We start from the raw sequence: 23016 nt of genomic DNA, 5'->3' as shown, positions 1-23016 counted from the left end.
AGTTAAAATGAAAGTTTCTTTTTTTCCCCTTTTTATTGGAACTTGAAATTTGGCATAGCTACTCAATTTTAAACTGGACTGGTCTTTTTAAATTTTTCATCTTTTTTTAAAAAATAATTTTCTTGAAAGTCTGTTTTGATTAAGACCCTTCTTTCTGATTTGAGATTTATTTATTTCTCTTTTAAAAAAAGAAAAGATCTTACTTTTTTTCTGTTCCTGGCTTTGGATACATGAGGGAAAGTGAAAGTGAAGAAAAATAAGTAGCACTGCCATCTAGAGGCTTGGATATACTGTTTTCTTTTTTTCTTTTTCTTTTTGTGTATTTGTGTTATACTTGAGGACTCTGAGCTTTGCACTGAAATAGATAGTGGGATGAGCATGGCAGATTGTTTATACGGGTGCTCATCTGTGAAACTATAGAGAGCCAAATTCTGGAGTTGAAGTTGAAAGAAAGAAAATTGAAGTGACCTTGAAGATACTGGAACTGGAAAGTCTGAATTGATTCACCAAAGAACCTTGGATATTTAGTGGCAGTGGTTTGCCTTCTATTATAATTGTTTGTTATTTCTTACCTTCTTTTTTACTTCCCCTCTATTTGGATTTTTATACTTGGATTTTAACCTTTTAACCCAGGAACTAGAATATAATTTTTTCCTTTGCTTTCTTTTTATATTAAGAGAAATACGTAGACTGTTATTTTTTAATTGTTTTAATTTTTTCCTCCTTCCCCCATCCTCTTTTTTTCAAAAAATTTTTTATTCTTTTTCCCACATCTTCTCTTTTTTTTGCATATTACTGCAACTAATTGGATTAAAGTATACAAGTGCCTGAAGATTTTTCTCCTTTTTTATTTTTTGGAGTAGCAGCTGTTTGCTTTTGCTCCCTTTTTTTTCCTTTTTTTCTTTCTCTTTCTTTTTCTACAGATAAGTATTATAAGATGAGCAGAAAGACAACAGGCCCAGCTTCCTCAATACCAATAGCCTCCTCTTCACCATCTGGAGGACAATGATCAATACAGATAATGCTACAACAGGAGAAAGAGAAAGTGACATTGCAGATGATTATGCAAGGAATCCAGAAGATTGAAAAGAGAATAGAGAATATTGAGCAAAAGAACTGAAAAGACAGATGAGAAAGTAGAGAATATTCAGCAGATGATGATGAAATATGAGGACAGATTTAAGAAAAATGAAAAAGATATACAAAGAGATAAGAAAATTGGAGATATTGATACTCAATTGAGTGATGTTGAAAATAGCAGGAGTGGACCATTAGGATGGGAAATCAGAATTTTACCTGAGATTTCAAAATGTAGAAGAAGAAAAAGGTGAAGACCTTGCTGAAATAATGACAGAAATATTGGCAGAAGTGTTAGAGATAACCAAAGAGAAGATGATGGATGGGAGAGATGAAGTATTCCGTGTCTATACAAGATATGCAATGAGAAATAGGTTACCAAGAGAAGTTCACATCAGATTTACCAAGAAAATTATTAAAACACAGATACTGCAGGTGGCAAGAGAGAAAACATTAAAGTACAAAGACAAAGAAATTGTGGTGCTGAAACAGGTACCAAGAAGAGTAAGAGAGATGAGAAGAGAATATTTATTTTTGACTAAAGAGTTACTTAAAAGAGGAGTAAATTACAGATGGCTGATGCCAGAAGGCCTCTTGTTCACCTGGCAGGAACAAAGTCACAGAATTGACAGTCAAAAAAGATGAGCTATTCTACCTAGAATATCTTAGAGGAAAGGAGGAAGACACAAGAAAAGAAGAGTCGTTAATTGAATTTCAAGAGGAGTATATAGCAGTACGTGAAAAAGAAAAAGAAGGTGCAGTAGGTGGTGTACCCAGAGAGCAACGAGAACTAAGATCTACTAGAGCAATAAAACCCTCTTACAAAGCTTAATATGGATGAAAGAAAATTGATTACAATTAACATAAATGGATTTAATTTAGCTACTAAAAGAAGAAATGTATTTCATAAATTAGACAAATTAAAATTTGACATAATTTGCCTACAAGAAGTACATATTAAAAAACAACACAAATATATATTGAAACAAAAAAAATTAGGGAAATTATTCATGTTGTTGACACAATGTAAAAAAAGAGGTGTGGTCTTATATATTAGAGATACAATTTTGGCAGAACTAATTTATACAGATGACGATGGAAGGATTTTGATGGTGGAAATAATGGACAATAATGTTAAAACACTTTTAATTGCAATTTATGCTCCAAATGACAACCAAGAAGAATTTTACAGGAAATTACATATGAAAATAATTGAACTGGACTATGCTAATATTTGTATGATGGGAGATTTCAATGGAATAATTAATGATCAATTGGATTATAAAACGCAGAAATCAACAAAGAAAACTAGAAAGATACTACCAAACTCTTTCTTTCGAATGATAGAAGAAGCAAACTTAAAAGATGCATGGAGAGAGAGAAATGTGGAAAATAAGCAATATACTTTTTACTCAAACAGACATGCATCATGATCTAGAATAGGCCTGATATGGATGTCAGCAGAATTACTTGCTAACACACAAGAAATTGAAATAGAAACAAGCACTTGGGCAGACCACAACCCAATGACAGTCATTTGGAAAGGACAAAAGAGGAGATCTAGATGGACTTTAAATAATATGATATTAAAGGAAAAACACTTTAAACAGAAAATAGAGAAATAATTGGTTTTCTTTTTTAAAGAAAATAGAAAAGAGGATACATCTTTACAGAATCTCTGTGACACGATGAAGGCCTACACAAGAGGCTTGATAATAGACTATACAAGGAAAAGAAACAGAAAACAGAAAAAGACTTTCAAAATACTGGAAGATGACTATAAAAGACTGGAAAAAGAATTACGGAAGTCCCCGCAAAAAAAGACATTAAAATTAAAATGGACATAACTAAACATAAAATGGGACTAATGGAAAAAAGAGGAATTAGCACAAAAAATTAAAAATGCTAAACAGAATTACTTTGAAGACGCAAACAAACCAGGCAGATGGTTAGCCTATACATTGAAAAAGGAAAGAGAATCAAGAAGGATTAATCTATTAATAAATGAAGAAGGACATGTTTGCTATGGAAATGAGGAGAAGAAAAAAATTATACAAGATTACTATGGAAAATTGTATTATCAAGACACTATTCAAGAAGAAAATGTTAAGCAATATTTACAGAAAGTGAAATTACCCCAGGTACCCAAAGATATTGAAACAATGCTAGAAGGGAACATAACAATGATGGAATTAACAGAAGCTTTAAAAAAACAGAATGTTGGAAAAGCCCCAGGTCCAGATGGATTGCCAGTGGAATTTTACAAGACCTTTCAGGAAATATTGAATCTTCACCTATTAGAAGTCATGAACAAAGTTATGTCAAAGAAGAGAATACCCAAAACATGGTCAGAAGCATATATTATACTTATACCAAAGGAAGATACAGACCTGAAGCAAGTTAAAAATTATAGACCTATATCCCTATTAAATTCAGATTATAAAATCTTTGCTTCAATCCTGGCAGAAAGACTGAAAAGATATTTAAATAACTTTATCCATGCTGATCAAAATGGATTTCTGCCAAAGAGACAAATCAAAGACAATGGGAGAATAATTCTGGACACTTTGGAATACTGTGAGGCACATCCTGAAAAGCAAATGGCCTTGATGTTTTTAGATGCACAAAAAGCCTTTGACAAAGTGAGTTGGTGATTCATCTTACTGCAATTGATACAAAAATTGGTAAAAAAATTATCCAAGCCATTGAAACGATATATCATAAACAAACTGCAAAGATTATGCTAAATGGAGAATTAATAGAATCCATAGATATAAGAAAAGGGACAAGACAAGGTTGTCCACTGTCGCCTCTGCTGTTTGTGTTAACATTGGAAGTGTTGAATAGGAATATTAGAGAAGAAAAAGAAATAAAAGGAATGAAAATCAAAAAGGAAGAGTATAAATTGCATGCCTTTGCAGATGACCTGGTATTTATATTAGAGGATCCATTGGAAACAGCACCTAAATTAATAGAAAAGATAGAAGAATATGGAAAAGTAGCAGGTTTGAAAATAAATAAAGATAAAACAAAGATATTAACAAAGAATATGTTAGCAAGATGAAAGAAAGAGTTGCGAGAAGTTTTAGAAATACAGGTCACAAATAAGGTTAAGTATTTAGGGATATACATTACACCAAGATGTAGCACACTGAAGGAGGAACAGTAGATTGTGACAGATTTGACAAAATGGGAAAACTTACAATTATCATTGATTGGGAGAATATCTACAATTAAGATGAATGTATTGCCTAGAATTTTATATCTATTCCAGACAATTCCAATTCGACTAGGGAAAGAGTTTTTTGAAGACTTAAATAGAATTGTGCTGAAATATATTTGGCAGGGTAAGAAAGCGAGAATAAAACTTAAACTGTTACAAGATGCAAGAACAAGAGGAGGGTTTGCCTTGCCCAATTGGGAGCTGTATTACCAGGCGACAAATCTGATGTGGGTAAAGGAATGGATAACATTAAGGAACAGTAGACTATTAACCTTAGAAGGGCATGACTTGCTGCTGGGATGGTAAAAGACAATACTACTTAAAAATTACATTATGGATATCTACAATTGAAGCTTTTTCTTATCCAATAATATATAAAAAGGAACAAACAGTTAGATATGGTAAGATATTGAATAAAAAGGGTGAACTTAAATCTATGCAAGCATTGGAAGAACAAGGTATAAAAATGAATTGGTTTTCATATCTGCAAATACAATCTAGATTTGATAAAGATTTTAAAACAGAAGGTATTTATGATAAGTTGACAGATTTAGATAAAACTCTGATGGGTAGTGATGAAAAGGTAATTACAAAACTCTATGGACATTTATTAGAATTTAAGTTGGAGGAAGAACAAGTTAAAGAAACGATGATTGCTTGGGGGAAAATTTTTGGATATAGGATCAATTTAGAGAAATGGCAAAAATTGTACTCTCAGAATTATAAAATGACAATGTCAACTGCACATAAAGAAAATTTGTATAAGATGTTTTACAGGTGGCATCTACCCCCGACGAAAATCGCGAGAATAAGAACAAATTGGGTAAATGTTGGAAATGTCATCAGATACCTGGTTCATATTACCATATGTGGTGGACATGTTCGAATGCAAAAAGATATTGGACTAAAATCCACACATGGTTGGAAAAAATGATAAAACAACACATAGACTTTAAACCAGAGATCTTTTTATTGGGAATTATACCAGAAATATACAATAAAGAGCTGAAATATTTGATTGTAAATGTTTTAACAGCAGCTAGAATTGTATTTGCTAAGAATTGGAAAAATGAAAATATACCTATGCAGGAGGAAGTTATTAAGAAAATTATGGACTGTGCTGAAATGAGTAGATTGACATTTGAAATCAGAGAGCAAGATGATAAACAATTTTATATGATATGGGATTTGTTTTATCAATGGTTGGACAAAAAGACATGGTCATGTCATAAATTAGATAATTTTGTAACAGAAGGTTAATAGATTGATATAAAATACAATATAGACATTGGATGAAAGCACAATATAAACTTCAAAATAAAATTTGGAATATCTTGTTTAAAATGATAGAATAAATAGTTTAGTCATGGATGATTAATAACTGATAATATATAAGCATATGCTAGTTTGACAATGTGAAAATTTATATAAACTGAGTAATGACTACGAAAGGATAGTACAAAAGATTTGTAACTGACACACTGTATGTATATAAAATGGAAGATAGTTTTATGTTTTTATGTTTTGTTTGTATATGTTTGTCTTAAAAAATAAAAACTTTTATTAAAAAAGAGCAAGATATAGGCTATTGATTGAGAAGGGAAGGATAGAAATAACAGGGGGGAAAGAAGAAATCATGTCCAAGAGCAAGAATATTGATGGGGAAACAACACTTTCATAATTCTTGTCATAAACCTGAATATGAGCTTGTCTGATAACATTGTTATTATTTTAATTGGTCACATAGTCAGCCAGATGTTTAGATGGAATCTGGCAATTTTATCTGCTTATCAAGGCTGGTGGTATGTAGCAGATATTTTGGGATTCTATACAAAGTGCCTATTATTATTGGTGCTATCTTTGCTTTCTTTTGCCATAGTCCTTCTACTTCTATTTACAGGTCTTCGTATTTTGTGATTTTTCTCCAGCTCTTTCTCTTCTCTTCTCCTGTCTCCAGATACTACTATGTCCACTATTCAGACTTTTTTGTCTTTCTTATTGACAATTGTTAAATCAGGGGCCTGATTCTTGTGGCCAATGGTACTTACATTTTTCTCCAGTCTTGACCTTGGGTGAGTCTCTGGTGTAAAAGAAGTATGTTGATGAGGGACCTGTGACTGCCATTCTTGGCAGGTCTTACCATTCACTGTGGTTGCAATATGTCCATGATAGTCTCTGCCACTTCCAACCCTACAGTCTTTAAAGAGAGAAAAGGATGAATTAGAACTTGCTATTACATAGAATACAGGTTTATTTCAGCACAGGTTGAATAGCTATTTATGAGAATTTCTGGGAGCTACCATTGTATGTGGGGGAATAGGCCCGACAGCTAACAGTTATTCATTTTACTGGTAACTGTGGTCTGAAATAAGAACATTTGGAATATCTGAGGGCAAAATTTTCATGTTGCAAGAAGTGAAGCCCAGATTACTTGTGAAAGTTTTAATTTCTGACATTTTCTGGACTGTAGCCACAAAGGGCATTAAAAACAATTCAACATACATGTGGTAGGTGCTGAGTTTAAGGTGAAAGGGCCCAAATTTTTCAGGTCTATCTGATAGGTTTACATGAATGGATAATCTGAAGAAAAGGGGGAATGAATACTTTTAAAATCTCCCAATTAAGAATCTAGAATCACCGGAGGTTTATGAGTAGAGACAGAAGGAATAGATGAAATAAAGCAAAAGAGATTGAAGTAAAATAGGAAAGAAGGAAGATTAGGAACAATTTTAGTGGGGATTTCAAAAGTGGTCAGATTGTAAGCCCAGAAAGATAGAGAAAAGATCTCTCTCTCTCTCTCTCTCTCTCTCTCTCTCTCTCTCTCTCTCTCTCTCACACACACACACACACACACACACACACACACACACACACAGAGAGAGAGAGAGAGAGAGAGAGAGATAGACAGACACACAGACAGATGATAGAGATCAGTGAGTCTCAATCTTTTGGTACATGTAGTAAAGTGGAATTTCAAAATAGCCTCGGCAGAACCAGTCAATGTAAAAGTATTCAATGAAATATTGCACTGCACAGATGGAATAAATGAATACTATAATAGTGGGATTCCTATTAAAACAAATTTCCTTCTCAGAATTAAAATGTCTTTATTTTTGCTTTGGTAGCTCATGCACAATTCCATGACAAAATCCTTGGTGGGACTTCAATATGAAACCTGAGCATCAATGTTATACATAATGACTCAAAACACTGACCACACAGGTCAATAAGACTTATATTCAAGTAAGTAAATGTCTTCAGTCCTATATCTATTTGTCTTGAAATAAGTTTAATTATCTAATTGTCACTGAAAAATCATTAGAAATGAAATATGACTTCTATTGAAGTATAGACAAAGAATAAACAAAGTTTAGGAAGAAAAGGTTCAGATTAAGAATAAAGTATGGAGATGTGATGGTAAAATCCCCAAAACTCAAGGTACCAAATTCCTTTAAAAAATCAAAATTAAGTATGGGGAGGGCAGAGGTAGGAAATAGCTTCATCAGAAAAAGAAGCCTTGGAATTCTAAGTCCTAATCATCTGCTCATCTGCTCTCATGCACAAATTTTTCAGAAATAATTATCTGAAAAATTAATAGAACGTGATATAAAGAACAATGAACTTGGCTATGGATTGCTAATGGTCTCTTAAAAACCTCATGGCTTGAGCTGGAGTTATCTCCAGCCACTAAATAACTCTTTTCTGCATTGAAAACAATGGCGTTCACAAGTTAAGAGTGGCTTTTGCCTGGTTGCTTGTTCTAGGACAAGAGGAGAAGTCATACCCATGTTTGCTGTCAATGTCTGTGAAGTTTCTGGGTTAGCACACTTTTGCAGGTTGCAGTACTCCCACCTTGTCTGAGGATCAGTGGTATAACACCAGGGTGCTGTGTCACCCTCTGGGTTTCGGCAATAGTTCCTTCTCAAGTCTCTATTAATAAATGGATAAAGTGAATTAAATCTTATGTTATAGAGCAGAGATGGGCAACTTGGTGATGAAAGTACATTATGAATATTTCTTGGTGAGAATATCTACAGACAAAGGATGAATTATTAAGCCCATACATTTAGAAGAGCATCTCTCATCGTAGAACAATGTTCTACAAGTTCTGCCAACAAATCTACATGTTGTGATAAATGTGCGGCTTCCTCTTTGTCCCATATAGTTTCCTAGGTATTATGTAGTTATAAAATATATATAATACTATCTCATCACCCTGCAGGTGTTATCACACCTGGTTCAGTTGCTAAGTCATGTCCCACTCTTTGCGGCCCTGTGGACCTTAACACACCAGGGGCCCCCTCCCGAGGTTTGCCCAAATTCATGTTCATGGCATCAGTGACACTATCTAATCATCTCATCCTCTGCCGTCCCCTTCTTCTTTTGCCTTCAGTCTTTCCAAACATCAGGGTCTTTTCCATTTAGTCCTTTCTTCTCATTTGGTGGCCAAAGTATTTGAGCATTGTGTTTGATCATCACACCCATACGAAGTCCTTTTCTATCCAAAGTGAAGTGGAGAACAATCAGAAGCAGTTGATTTGAAGTAGTTGAGCTGAAGTATTCTGAGGTGCTAATTGCCCAAGTACATAGCATGATTGCTCATGGAAAGGATCTCTAATGGATCTCTCTACATGGAGATCAGCTACATACTGAGATCACTGTCATAACCTGGAGAGAGGAGAGACTGTTCACTGTTCCTGTTGTGTATGATCTGAACATGGCTATTTTGTACCCAGGGGAATTTTGACATTTAATGGCCAGCACACACAACAGATAATGAACACTTCAAGAAACCTACGCAGCTGGGAATGCAGAGGGTGTCTTAGAGTGACGATGGGGCTGCATAGAAACCCATGCTTGGCATTTCTTTCCTGTGGTGGTCACTGCAGTAGTACCCCGATAACTTGAGCCGTTGTCATAATAGCAATCATCAACCTGTTGAGGTACTTGTTGAGGTACTTGTTGAGGTACCTGTTGAGGTACTTGGGGAGGAACAACAGGGACAGTAGCTACATTAAAGGAAAAAAAAGCAGAAATAAAAAAACTTGTGGGAAATTGTAGTATTTTCTTTGTTGCCAAAGACCTTAAAATCAATCTTATCAATGTCCCATTCTCACATAATTGTATAGTAATAACAGTGCAACCCTTCCTATTTTTCTTTATCGATTTTTCTTTATGATTTTGGTGACAATATATTATTTATTTATTTGTTAATATAAAGTGCATTCTGTTTTACAAGTGTGTAGTAGTTCCAAGCCACTGTCCAAAATATTTTAACCAGAAGAAAGTTCTTTTCACGCTCCTCTTAATAGCTGAGCTCCAGACTGTATTTCTAAAATTAGAAGATTTCTATCAACATTTAAATTGCTCCTGTCATTTTCTGTAAATAAGCACTAATATGAAATAAATGTAATAAGCATAAAGAGCCACGATGGCACAGTGGTTAGAATGCAGTGCTGCAGGATACTTCTGCTGATCACAGGCTGCCAGCAGTATGGCAGTTCGAATCTCACCAGGCTCAAGATTTACTCAGCCTTCCATCCTTCCAAGGTGGGTAAAATGAGGACCCAAATTGTTGGGGGCAACATGCTGACTCTGTAAACCACTTAGAGAGGGCTGCAAAGCACTATAAAGCAGTATATAAGTCTAAGTGCTATTACTATTGCTATAACAACATCTGTATTTAAAACATGCTTTACATAAATCATATTGAATTCACTCAACCTGCCAAGTCTATTTCTATTTCTCAATTTTACTTTAGTTTTCTTTTAAAGTTCAAAACATTTTATTTACTTCACCCCTTTCTCAGTTATACAAATATAAATATTCTTACCAGTAACTGTGATGACATCATCACATTTAGCAATGTTGCAGTATTCCCATCGGGAACTTGAGTCAGCTGTATAGCACCAAGGCTTAGTCTCTCCATCAGGGTTTCTACAATAGTTTGCTTTCAGATCTCTGAAATAAAATGTGCATAAAAGCAAGAGGGGAACAAGAGAGAGGTAAACATTACTAGAACATGAAGTCTGAGTTGGTAGCTTGTAAACAGGTATTGAAAAATCAAAATTCTCCATTAAGTTTCAGATTCTAATTTGATTCTGCGCCCATTTTTTAATGCAATGGTTGGGTTCATTGCAAGGATTTTTCATTGAGAGTTTGTTAAGGAAGCCATAGGGGGCCGTTCCATATATAACTTGCTAGACATTTTTCCGCAGTGGCTCACCCTTTATGGAACATTGGCTATGATGAGAATTTATAGAATTGAATGAATGAATGAATGAATGAATGAATGATACATCATGATTGAAAGATGCATGCATTAAATTAAGCCAAAAATAAATAAATAAGCCATGCTGGAGCTTGGCACAATATGGAGCTACCCACTATTTTGAAAGATGCTAAGTAAGACTATGTCCCTTGAACACTATCCTTTGTACACTTTGCACACTGTCTTCCTTGAAAATGGATAAAGGAATAAAAATCAGAGTACAAACTTAGGTTACATTTCTCCACATGAGGTTTGGGCACCATTAACTTCCCCAAATTAAGGTCAGGGTGAAGCCTTCCTTTAGATAAACTTAATCCCTGACTATATGAACACATCTATGTGTGGTATTTTTAGCAACAGCATCAGAGGTGCTATTCAGCAGATTCTGACCAGTTCTGGAGAACCAGTAGCGGAAAATTTAAGTAGTTCAGAAAACTGGCAAATGCCATCTTTGACTGGAGACTACAGTATCCTTCCCCTGCCATGCCCACATAACTGGTAGTAAAAAAAAATTGAATCCGACCACTGAACAGCGTTGAAATAGTCTGTCACTAACTCCTTCCATCCTTTGGAGGATGGGATGGAAGTGAAAGGGAGATTCCTTGAGATTTCTTAGTGGTTTTCCATCCAAGTGCTAACCAGATCAAGCCTGCTTAGCTTTTATGTGATCTACCAAATCTAAATGAACTCAGCTTCAATACCCATAATAACCAGTTGGCACCAGCTGGAAGCCTTCAATTTGAGGAAAGCCAATTCGTTTTTTAAGATGCCTAATACAAGTTGCATACTACTTGGCAGACATGAGATCTCTGCCAAGTCTTGAGGTAGCAGAATGAACCTGAGACTGAATTTTGAACAGAATTGCTGGTTGAAACTTGTTGAACTCACATGCCCTCTCCTTGATTTTCAGAAAGTGAGAGAAAAGACGCAGCTCCAATAGAACCGTGGTGGTGCAGTGGTTAGAATGCAGTATTGCAAGCTAATTCTGCCCACTGCCAGGAATTTGATCTGGACTGAGCTCAAAGTTGACTCAGTCTTTTATCTTTCCAAGGTGGGTAAAATGAGGACCCAGATTGATGGAGACAATATGCTGACTCTGTAAACCACTTAGAGAAGGCTGTAAAGGACTGTGAAGTGGTATTGTTATTGCTATCTTGGAAGCAGAATAGCTGAACTGTGTGTGGTTTGTTTCTGAGTGCCTCGCTTTTTTCTTTACCATAGCGACAAGGTGATGACAGAGCTGTTTAACATACTTGCAAGGGTAGTTCTCTGGAGTTCTTCCATGGGCATGAGGTTCTTGGGATGCCCATGATTGACAGGTTTTTCCTGATTCTGTCACTCCTACATTTCCTCGATAATCTTCTCCATTTCCCACAAGACACTGTTGGCCCGTAATAGCTGGTGGAGATGTAGCTATATCGGCAAAGGTAATGTAAAAGAAATCAGCACCTTCAGAATCTGTATGCTAAAAATGGCAAGGTCCTGGCAATCCACAGGTGTGAAAAGCCAAAAAAAGCTACTGCATATGAAAATAATATCACAGATAGTCCTCCTTTAGTGACTGCCTCATTTAGTGACCATTTGTAGTTATACTGTGATAAAAAAAGTAACTTTGTGTACAATCCTTGCATTTATGACCTTTGCGGGGTTTGTAAAGCAAAGGAAAACTGAAGTAAGATTATAACCACAGTCACAGTTTTACTTAGCAACGACCACTTCACTAACAACAGTTGTGGTAGCTAAATGAGGACTACCTGTACCACACTTCTTATTTTAAAAATATAGATATATAGAGAATATATATGCCATATAGACAAATAGAATAGATATGCTATTCTCAAGGTTGACTCAGCCTTGCATCTGGGTAAAATGAGGACCCAGATTGTTGGGGAGCAATATGCTGACTCTGTAGACTGCTTAGAGAGGGCTGCAAAGCACTGTCAAATGAGATATAAGTGCTATTGCTATTGCTATTAAACGCCACTTTGAAAGAGTGTCTTTTAAAAATATAGCCTACATATTCTATTTGTATATATTTTTTACATTTATAAAAGAGACATCACAGAAGAATAAGTTGCACTGAATTGAAATGTACAGATTATGGCACAGAATAATAATGTTCAAGTTACACATTATATTGTAATGCCTTAATTATAGTATAGCTATTAATAGCCAGCAATTAAATTGAATATTCAATAATTGTTTACCTGTTGTCAAAATATTTCTTATTAGATTAACATTTCACTTGAACTAAGCCGCAATCCTGGTGATTTGATGGTGATATCACTTAAGATCTATTCATATTCCTGGGACAGTGACCCCCCACCCACCTGGAAAAAAAAAACACCAACCTGTGGTGTCCACTATAAATCTGTTTGGGAGCTTATTTTTATTTTCCAAATCATATTTTACCCCCTCAGCAGCATTAATGATACCTTTTGCCTTTTACCCGTTTTTAAAAGCTACAGCCAATTTAAAAAGATTGAAAGGAAACACCCAAACTCTCCTGCTTGAACTAAAACATTGTTTTCTCCACAGAATTGTTACTCTATTATAACTATTGCGCGTCAGTAATTAGATAAATGATACTTACCGCACCGTGGAATGTTACAGAATTCCCAGCGTTTTGTCAGGAGGGAAGTGAAGCACCAAGGACGTGGCTCACCATCCGGATTACGGCAGTAATTTGATATCAGATTCTTTTCTGGAAACCTGAATATTGGATGAAAAAGTAGAAATGTCAGCCTACCATCTCTTGACAGGTTGGGCTTTAACCCAATGGTCTTTCAATGTTGACAGAATGGTGCTTACCCAAGATAATGTATACCTGTATTCCCATTCCATACTTCCACATTCTGTGATCTCAAATTTATTCCTGTTAATCTCTTCTGGTAGTTCAGAGAATACTCAGAGCAGATTTGATGTGTGGGAAATAAAGGTAGTGGAGAAAAAGGAAAATTCTCTTTGATAACCAGAATTTCCTTTGGATGTTGCCCAATACAGATAGTTCTCAACTTGCAACAGTTCATTTAGTGACGGTTCAAAGTTACTACCAGATTGAAAAAAAGTGACTTATGACTTTTTTTCACACTTATGACCACATGATCATGTGATCAAAATTCAGATGCTTGGGAACTGACTCATATTTATGACGGTTGCAGTCTCCTGGGGTCACTTGATCACCTTCTGCGACCTTCTGACAAGCAAAGTAAATGGGGAAGCCAGATTCACTTAACAACCGTTTTACTTATTTAACATCTTCAGTGACAAGAAAACAACTATGGCAAGCAACGTTGTAAAATGGGGCAAAACTCACTTAACAAATGTTTCACTAAACAACAGAAATATTGGGCTCAATTGTGATCTTAAGTTGAGGACTACCTGTATCACCATGGAAAATTATGTAAATGTGGGTGTTGGGGTGTATGTGTGTGTGTCAAAATCCAAGATAGTAAGACTAGTGTGAGTAAATGCATTGATTGTAATGTGTAAAAAGGGACAATGACTTTTATTGTACCCTCACATCTAGGGTCTTGGCTTTTTTCAACCACTTGCCCTGTGAACAGATATTTCTGCATGTCAAATTACATTATTTCTGTTCAGACTACATCTTTGAGCTAAAAGAAGCAACCAAAGACTTATTTGTTAGATGCCAAAGCATCTGGTACAGATGAAAAATACTATTTTCAGTCACTCTAATGAAATTTGAAGTAAAAGTCCTTCCAGTGAACCATGTGTGCTGCTTAATATATTACATTCAAAATAAGGTATATTGTTATTTTTATTTTCAAGGAATCAGCTACCTGAAATTTTTCATTTCCCACGCACACTTTGACTTTTCCCCATATGTCACTAATAACGGATCCATAAGTGAAACTGAGGCTTGTAGACTTACTTGGAAGGAATGTATCCATGAGTGTGAGGCTCTTGAGAAGCCCATGCCTGGCAGGTGAGCCCAGATTCTGTGGTGGAAACTTTGCCTCGATAGTTTTCCCCACTGCAGTGCATACACTCCTCTGTAAGGATAAATATTAAGTGAGTGAAGCAGATTTATCCTACTAGATTATTTTATTTTCTGTCCTCTGGATGGCAGGAATCGTGATGCCCAAGTCTTCTGCTGTCTGAAATGGGATCTGTTATTCTAGATTGCTCAGCGATCACATTTCTCATTTTATAAGGAATCTAGAAGGGTGAGGACTAGTTCTTGAAATTGCTTTGAGCTAACTCTAAACAAAAATTACAAATTAATATTTTTGTTTTGTCTTTGTAGACACCTAATTTACACTATAGTGTAAATGGTGTGATGGTGAAGGCATCAAGTTAGAAACCAAGAGTTCTAGTCCCATCTTAGGTACAAAGCTAGCTGGGTAAACTTGAATCAGTCCTTCTCTCTTTGCCCTAGGAAAGAGATAACAGCAAACCACTGCTGAAAAACTTTGCCAAGAGAACTGTATGTGTATGCATGTGTGTGTGTGTGTAGATAGTTATAGATATAGATAGATATATAGATATATACACACACACATACACACTATTACTCTAGGCCTTACACATAAACACATCTATTGACATTGCCTTTTGATTTATGAAATGATTTCCTCTTTCTTGTTTTTGTCTAAAGAGATTCACATCAGGTATGGGCTGATACACAATTTTTCTCTGGTAATTATTTATTGTTTTATTTTTTCATGCACTAAATCTCAAGGGACCACGATAATCTTTAGCACCTTGCAGACATAGCATGATGATTTGCCAAATCATTAAAAAGATATTACAATAGGACAAATGGGGGAGCTTTTCTCCAGTGTATTACAAGGTTTATATGAATAGAACTTCTCACAGAACTTCTCACTTTGCTCAATGGTTTGCAAATTTCTGCATACGTCTGGCATTTGTGTAGACCTGCATTGGTTGTAAATGGACCAATTGGTGCCTACAGGGAATTTATTGTAATAAAGTTCATCTCTATCATACAATACTTTTGCCTTTTAAAAAAACAGTCATTTACAAACAAAAGAACATCAAATTGTTGACTAGTACAGCAATAGCTTAAATATAACAATAACTTTTAAATATAACAATATTTGTTCTACATTTGCAAATGTTTCAACTTCTATTAGTTATAAATGTTTCAAAATATTGTCATTTTCATTATTATTAAACTATTTCTATCTATGAAATGCTATTGTTAGAGAAGTTACACATTTCTTGAGAATAAATCTATAGCTATTTAATTTAACCTGTTCCATATCATGAAACATGCATAGGTTAATTATATGTAAATAATTATCATTACACCTTGATCACTTCAATGATATTATTATAATTATGTTCATGTTTTATTTTATTTGAAATAGAAAATAAATATTTTCTATTTATTAAAAAAGAATGAAATAACATTATGTCTAATTGATATTTACTTGGGAAACTATTCAGTTACCGTTTTTTAAATAATTGCTAGCATTCTTTCATGTTCTATCATATTTAAATAAGAAAGTGCTACTCCAATTTTTACTTTTTTTCCTAAATATTGTATAGTGCAGGTAAGAAAATTGATTTTCTACCTATATGTCATTAAAAAGAACAATACTTTGCATTCAAAATTTTCTTGAGGAACTAAAATTCCAGTGTGTGCAATTCTACCTTCACATTCAGGAATGTTGCAAAAATCAAATCTGATTTCAGGATTTGTTGTATAGCACCAGGGACCTTTAGCATCATGATCTGGATTTCTGCAGTAGTTTTCTTCTAGTGAAGCATTAGGATAATCAGAAGGTCTATAACTAACAAAAAGAAAAGAAAAGACTATTGTTGCAGAAGTCATACTTTTTTTCTTAGAGATTCAGAAGATTAAGCTCTATTAGACAACCTTGTGACTCATTTAATCATCCATTGGTAGCAAGGTACTGAAGTCTGATTTGACCAGAATGAACACTAAATTATTTTTGGATGGCATTGCTACCACTTTGCTTTGAAAACTAAAGCAGAAAATATCAGTTTATTCAAGAAGAAAGACCCAAACAGATAAACAGAATTGATCACAGGCAAGCAAAAAAGCAACAACAGTGGGGGGGAACTTCTGACTTCCTGTAGACTTCCCCATTCACTTTTCTTGGGGGAAGCTGTCAGAGGGCATCATAAATCATGATTACATGACCCCGGAAATGCTGCAATGGCCACCATTTTGAAAATAAAACTGATCTGAACTTGTGGAAATTTCAATTTCACTGGAGTCCTCGATTTTTTTTACGCATTATTTGAATGACATTGGGGTTGGACAAAGAAATGTTATCAGGACACAGTCAACAAGAGTTTAACTTGTTAAAAGAAAACATTTAGAACTGCTGGAGGCTTCTAGACAGGAAGAGCTGAAATTGCTCACCTTTTCCTCATCCCACCTGGGGCAAAATGAACAGAAAGACAGTGCTTCTCTTTGGAGATTTCACATGGGTAAAAGCATTTCTTTCTTGCTTATACTACTGCTTTCCCCAATATTCTACCATTCTATAGATGTTGGCTTTAATGGTGTCGTCGTTGCAGTCTTTACCATCAGGTCCTATCAAGGGTGGGATAGGCCTTGAGTCTTTTAGTTTGTTGTTTACAAAATTGTAAAAAGCATGGGTGGAATTGGTGCTTAGAAGGTTTTCCTCTTGTTTAATGTGATAATTGATGCATTCGGTCTTTATCTGGTGGCATAAATTTTTGTATCAGCTTTTGAAATTGGCAACGTGACCAGATTTGTTTTTCCGCCAGAGTGATCTCTTTTTGGATTGAAGTTTCCTTATTGTTATGGGTAATCTGCTTTTTTGTTTTGTTTTGGGAGTTGTTGTTGGTACATATAGTTTGATGACTCTTTTGACTTCAAGTAAAAATATGTTGTAATGGTCTTCAACAGTATTGCATCCAGTGAATAGAGATTGCCAATCAAGGGATGAGAGATCGTTGTCTATAAGATCATAGTTGCCTTTTTTGAAGTTACAATTGGGGATTACATCATTGTGGTGATTTTTGTGTGGGCGTATGTTGAGACAAAAGACAATCATATTGTGGTCACTGCTGGAAAAGGGTTCTTTAGTTTGTATTCCGTAAATTAAATTCAAACTATTGCAGAAGATGAGATCGAGGCAGTTGTTTAGTCTAGTGTTGTTGGTTACTAGTTGTTCCAGTCCCAGATTTGTAATAGCATTGTAGAAGGTTGTGTGTATGATTTCAGTTGTACAATCATTTAGGGTCCAGTCAATATGAGGTAGATTGAAATCGCCAAGAAAGATAAAAGGGTATGGGCAGGATGCAGCCCATGTTAGTAATGTATTTAGCTTGTTTACATGTTCGATGTCATAATCAGGTGCTCTGTAACATAGTAAGAATTGAATTGTGATATTTAAGGATAGTTCACAGATGATGGTCTCAGGAAGAGCAAGCTCCTGGGTAACTTGGATATTTTTTAGATGTAAGGACTTTTTTATAGAAGATAGCAACACCACCTCCTCTACGAATTTCACGATCTGATCGGTAAACATGATAGTCTCTTACTGTGGTAATGGAGTCAGGGAGAGATGCATTGAGCCATGTTTCACAGACAAATATAATGTCGAATTTAGCCATATTTAGTAGGAGGAAAAATTCAGGTATTTTATTCACGAGGCTTCTTGCATTGAGTAGTTTGCATTTAAGGCCAGCAGTAGTTGGAATTGAGGTAGTTAGGGGCGTGCGTGCCTAGTCTTGGGTGATGGTGGATCGGTTGAGGTAGGGTTGTGGTTGAGGGTTAAAGCTGAGTTGCGGGTTGTGTGGCTTACTTTTGATACAGTCAGCATGGTAGTCAATGTACAGGTCCTTCTCTCCATTGTCTAGACGTTTTTTGAGTTTGGTGCGGAGTACACGGGAGCGGGCACGTTGCTGTATGGTTAGGTCAGGGCGACAACGGAGGTTCTTATGGTTGGTGTTGGTTTTGGCGAGTGAATTTATAGTGTAAATGAATTTACGTTTGCTTGATTCATTTTTGCAAATGACCCTGCACAAGCGTGGGGCCACAGAGCCATCTCTGTTTTTGAGCTCTCGGCCAATGCGGGAAATGTCAAGTATTTCATCAGCGGAGATGGTTGATGCTTGATAATCACTGATTATGTTTCGGACAGTTGTGATGTCATCATTGTCATTGATGTCCTCTAGACCAAATAAGATGGCGTTTGGACGTTTCCGTTCACGCTCAACAACTTCTCTGATGAGGATTGGGATATCAATATTTGTCTGGGTTGTGTTTATTTGTGGATTGGGTTTTGGATTGGGTTGTGGTTGTTGGGTAGAGATGTGGTTAGTAGCTATTGGATGTTCAGGTTTTTGCGTTGTGTCTTTTTTTTCAAGGTTGGATATTCTTTCTTTTACGGCGTCCAGGAATGCTATTATGGTGTTAAGGGATGTTTCAATGGTTTCAATGGTATCAACTCTTTCCAACAGATCCAGTTTGGGTTTGCATGGTTTGCAGAGATATGGAAACTCATTGGATGATTCCAGGTATTGAATAAATTGCTTGGTTAATCCCAAGCAGTCATGATGAGCGTATTTTTTACACAGAGAACATTTGATGGAGTTTTCATTATCCTTTAGATTTTTGTAGCATTTAAGGCATGTGCAGGAGTCTTGTGGTTCATTGGTGGGGATTATCTTCTCTTTAGGTTGTGGTTTGGCATTGGATTTTCTTTTTGGCATGGTAGGTTTGTTAAGATAGTACGTTGATTGAATTAATTAAAGGAACAATTTTGGGTAATCTATATAGCCAATATCACACCAATCAATCAATTGCAGTAAACAGCAATGGATCATGCCCAGTATTTCCTAGCCGTACCACAGATAACAACAATGATCTAATACATATCGATTTTACAGAAGACAATGTTGAAAAAGCACTACGCAATCTAAAACCATCTCTATCTATTGGACCGGATGGAATATGTGCCTACTTCTTAAAAAAGCTATCCACTGCCATAGCCAAACCTCTAAGCATAATCTTTGAAAAATCTTTCAGGACCAGCTCCTTGCCTAACCTATGGTCACAAGCCACAGTCATCCCCATCTTCAAAAAGGGAGACCCAAGCCTAGTTGAAAATTACAGACCAATCTCCTTATGCTGCGTCACCTGTAAAGTCATGGAATCAATTATTAACCAATCCATCATCCTCCACTTAGAGACAAACAACCTACTCTCCAATAAACAATTTGGTTTCAGAAAAAAACTATCCTGTAATCTGCAACTCTTACACTGCAAAAACATATGGACGACACAACTCGACCAGGGCAAAGCAATAGATGCAATCTACATAGACTTCTGTAAAGCCTTTGATTCACGACAAACTACTCCTAAAAATAAAATCCTATGGTATCTCTGGACAACTGAATAACTGGATAGAAGCATTCCTGGCAAACAGACAACAAATGGTCAAAATTGGGAGCGTCCTATCAAATTCTGTACCTGTCAATAGTGGTGTCCCCCAAGGCAGTGTTCTAGGACCAACTCTCTTCATACTCTACATAAATGACCTCTGTGATCATATTAAGAGCAATTGCGTTCTTTTCGCTGATGATGTAAAGCTGTTCAATACCACAGACAATACTGCTACCCTACAAAAAGATCTTGGGTATCTTGACTGTGTATCAGAATGGTCAAACAAATGGCAAGTTCAAATCTCAACAAATAAATGCTCTGTCTTACATATTGGCAAAAATAAAATACAAGCTGAATAGTCAAGATCTTGTTGATGACCCAAGCTCTGTAAAGGACCTTGGAATACTCACCTCTAATGATCTAAGTGCTAGAGCCCACTGCAACTACATAGCCAAAAAGGCATTAAGAGTTGTTAACCTAATCCTACGTAGCTTTTTCTCTGGTAATATCACACTACTAACCAGAGCATACAAAACATTTGCTAGACCAATACTCGAATACAGTTCATCAGTCTGGAACCCACATTACGTATCTGATATTAGCACAATTGAGAAAGTCCAGAAATATTTCACAAGAAGAGTTCTCCACTCCTCTACTCATTGTAGAATACCTTATGCCACCAGACTTGAAATTCTAGAACTAGAAAACCTTGAATTACGCCATCTTCGGTCTGATTTAAGCATGGTATATAAAATCATACATTGCAATGTCCTACCTGTCAATGAATACTTCAGCTTCAACCATAACAACACAAGAGCACACAATAGATACAAACTCAAAGTTAACCGCACCAAACTTGATTGCAGGAAATACGACTTCAGCAATAGAGTGGTCAATGTCTGGAATACTCTACCCGACTCTGTAGTTTCTTCCCAAACCCCAAAAACTTTAACCTTAGACTGTCTACTATTGACCTCACCCCTTTCCTAAGAGGTCTGTAGGGGGCGTGCATAAGCGCACCAACGTGCCTACCGTCCCTGTCCTATTGTTTCTCTTATTCTTCTTTTATTTTTCTTATATGTACCCATTTCATGTATTCACAACTATGTATACACTTATACTTATTATCTTGTAAACAATTGGCAAATCAAATAAATAAATAAATAAATAAATCTCCCAAGTTGTCCTCCAAGTCAAATTTTAGTAAATACAGTCTTACAACTTTTAACAGACATCACAAGCGAACAATGTCTCTTAACAACAGCAACAACAACAACAATGTCATGTGCATCCATGGTATGAAGGCTTCCTGGCAATGATTTAGAAATGGTTTTACCTTTTTTTAAGAACATAAAGAATTGGCCAGAAGTTGTCACTCACTATGATAATTTTGTAATAAGTGAAGAAGATAATAAAAAAAAATATTTTAAAATGTATTGAACATGTATTAATTCAAAGCTTTTGGGGATAGCTTAAAAAAGCAGCAACAATTACTTCATACAGCTGTAGTCCAGATACATTAGTATTTAATAATGTTTTCTGCAACATGTGGGAATAGAGAGAAGCCAATGGAAATTCTAGTTGAGGCACACTAATATGCTTCACTGTACTCTATGCAATTTCAGAAAACTGTTCAGTAAACTTGTTCTTATTAATGGGACAAGAATCCTAGAGTCGCCTCGGTGAGATGGGCGGCTTTGAATTTTAATAATTTAGTTTAATAATAAGTAAAATAATTTTTAAAAATCTCAATTCAAAAGATCCTGTTGAATTCAATACAGCTAGTTCCTTTCAGTTAAGCAAGCAGAAGATTGCAGCCTTAGCCATGGCTAACATGAATTATTGTATACATGTTTCTTACAAAAATTCAGGTCAAATCATTCTAAATTCATACGGATATTGAAAATAGAAGACCATTTTGCTGGGAAAAGACCATACTTGGGACTATGAGGACTGTTCTCGGCCCATTTCTGGCATACTACACCATTCTGTGTTTTTGATTCCGTTCCTCTGTAGTCCACTCCAATTCCAATTCTGCATTCCAGGAGATACACTGAAAGAAAATGTGGTTATTAAAAATTGCTATAGTTATCACAGAGCACCTTTCCACCAAAAAAATAACCATTGCTTACAGATGGAACTCCACCCGTGTGATCAAGTTGAACATTTTAATATGTGGCCTTCATGTTCAGTTGAATTAGGGGATCGCAACCTGAGATCATGAAATTGCAAACCTTGGATTACAAGCAAATGTTTAACAAACTTAGTTAAAAGGGTAAAGATTCTCTCAAGCTGAACTTGATTTTCAGGGATCTCATGGCTACAACATGGAAAATGTATGTCATTACCTTCTTCTGCTTATTTTTAAAAATTTGCCAATCAAGATTGAATCCTGAGGTTTACTGTTGGTCTCCCATGTAGGTGCTGGATCCAACGCTGGCTAGCTGTTTTCAGCTTTGCCAAGTTTGGTTTGATTCTACCTCTAGCTAAGGTCTCAAAATTATTACCAGATGGTTATTTTAATTATGATAGTTCAGAGGGAATGCAGTATGATATCGGTGACTAGAGAATAATTATATTAAACCAGTTTTGATATTAATTCAATACAGAGGTGGTATTCAGCAGGTTCTGACCAGTTCTGGAGAAACGGTGGCAGAAATTTTGAGTAGTTCGGAGAACCTGCAAATATCACCTCTGACTGGAGATTTTAGAGTATCCTTCCTCTGCCACGCCCATCAAGCCACGCCCACTGAACCAGTAGTAAAAAAAATTGAACCCCACCACTGATTCAATATAAATGTAAGTCAAACCAAATTTAAGTTTTTTGTTTTTTTTAACGCTTTGAATTCCCAGTGCTCATTCCCTGAGCACAGAATAGAAATTTGAGCTGAGTGATAAATGAGAGATTATCCAAATGAAATTAAGGGCTGCTTTAATTACAACATTGGTGCCTACATCAGCTTCTCTTTCCAATTGCAAATATAGTAAGGGACGTATAGGACGCCATGAAAAACAAACTTATAGTGGGTGACCTTCAATTTTAATCAAGGGGACCATTTCCTGCTC

At 35.7% G+C, this 23016-nt stretch overlaps 1 protein-coding gene across 1 annotated transcript in view; it reads right to left on the bottom strand.

Moving 5' to 3' along the window:
• The window catches only part of PLG (plasminogen), a 46258-nt gene that overhangs the window by 17390 nt on the left and 5852 nt on the right, over window positions 1–23016 (bottom strand). Inside the window, exons 4-12 of the mRNA XM_087969328.1 lie at window positions 21889–22003; window positions 16215–16354; window positions 14467–14587; window positions 13165–13283; window positions 11825–11984; window positions 10134–10261; window positions 9099–9309; window positions 8085–8230; window positions 6349–6497 (exon numbers count right to left, since the gene is read on the bottom strand). Coding sequence (XP_087825454.1) covers window positions 6349–6497; window positions 8085–8230; window positions 9099–9309; window positions 10134–10261; window positions 11825–11984; window positions 13165–13283; window positions 14467–14587; window positions 16215–16354; window positions 21889–22003 — 1289 coding nt within the window. The remainder of the gene's footprint in view (window positions 1–6348; window positions 6498–8084; window positions 8231–9098; window positions 9310–10133; window positions 10262–11824; window positions 11985–13164; window positions 13284–14466; window positions 14588–16214; window positions 16355–21888; window positions 22004–23016) is intronic.

Source organism: Notechis scutatus, chromosome 1 (assembly GCF_049901735.1).
Source record: "Notechis scutatus isolate UNSWTSFEM ecotype Mainland chromosome 1, rNotScu1.2, whole genome shotgun sequence".
NCBI classification, from domain to species: domain Eukaryota; kingdom Metazoa; phylum Chordata; class Lepidosauria; order Squamata; family Elapidae; genus Notechis; species Notechis scutatus.
Note: the sequence above shows the minus strand (reverse complement) of the source record. Positions and strands in the feature narration are given on the sequence as shown.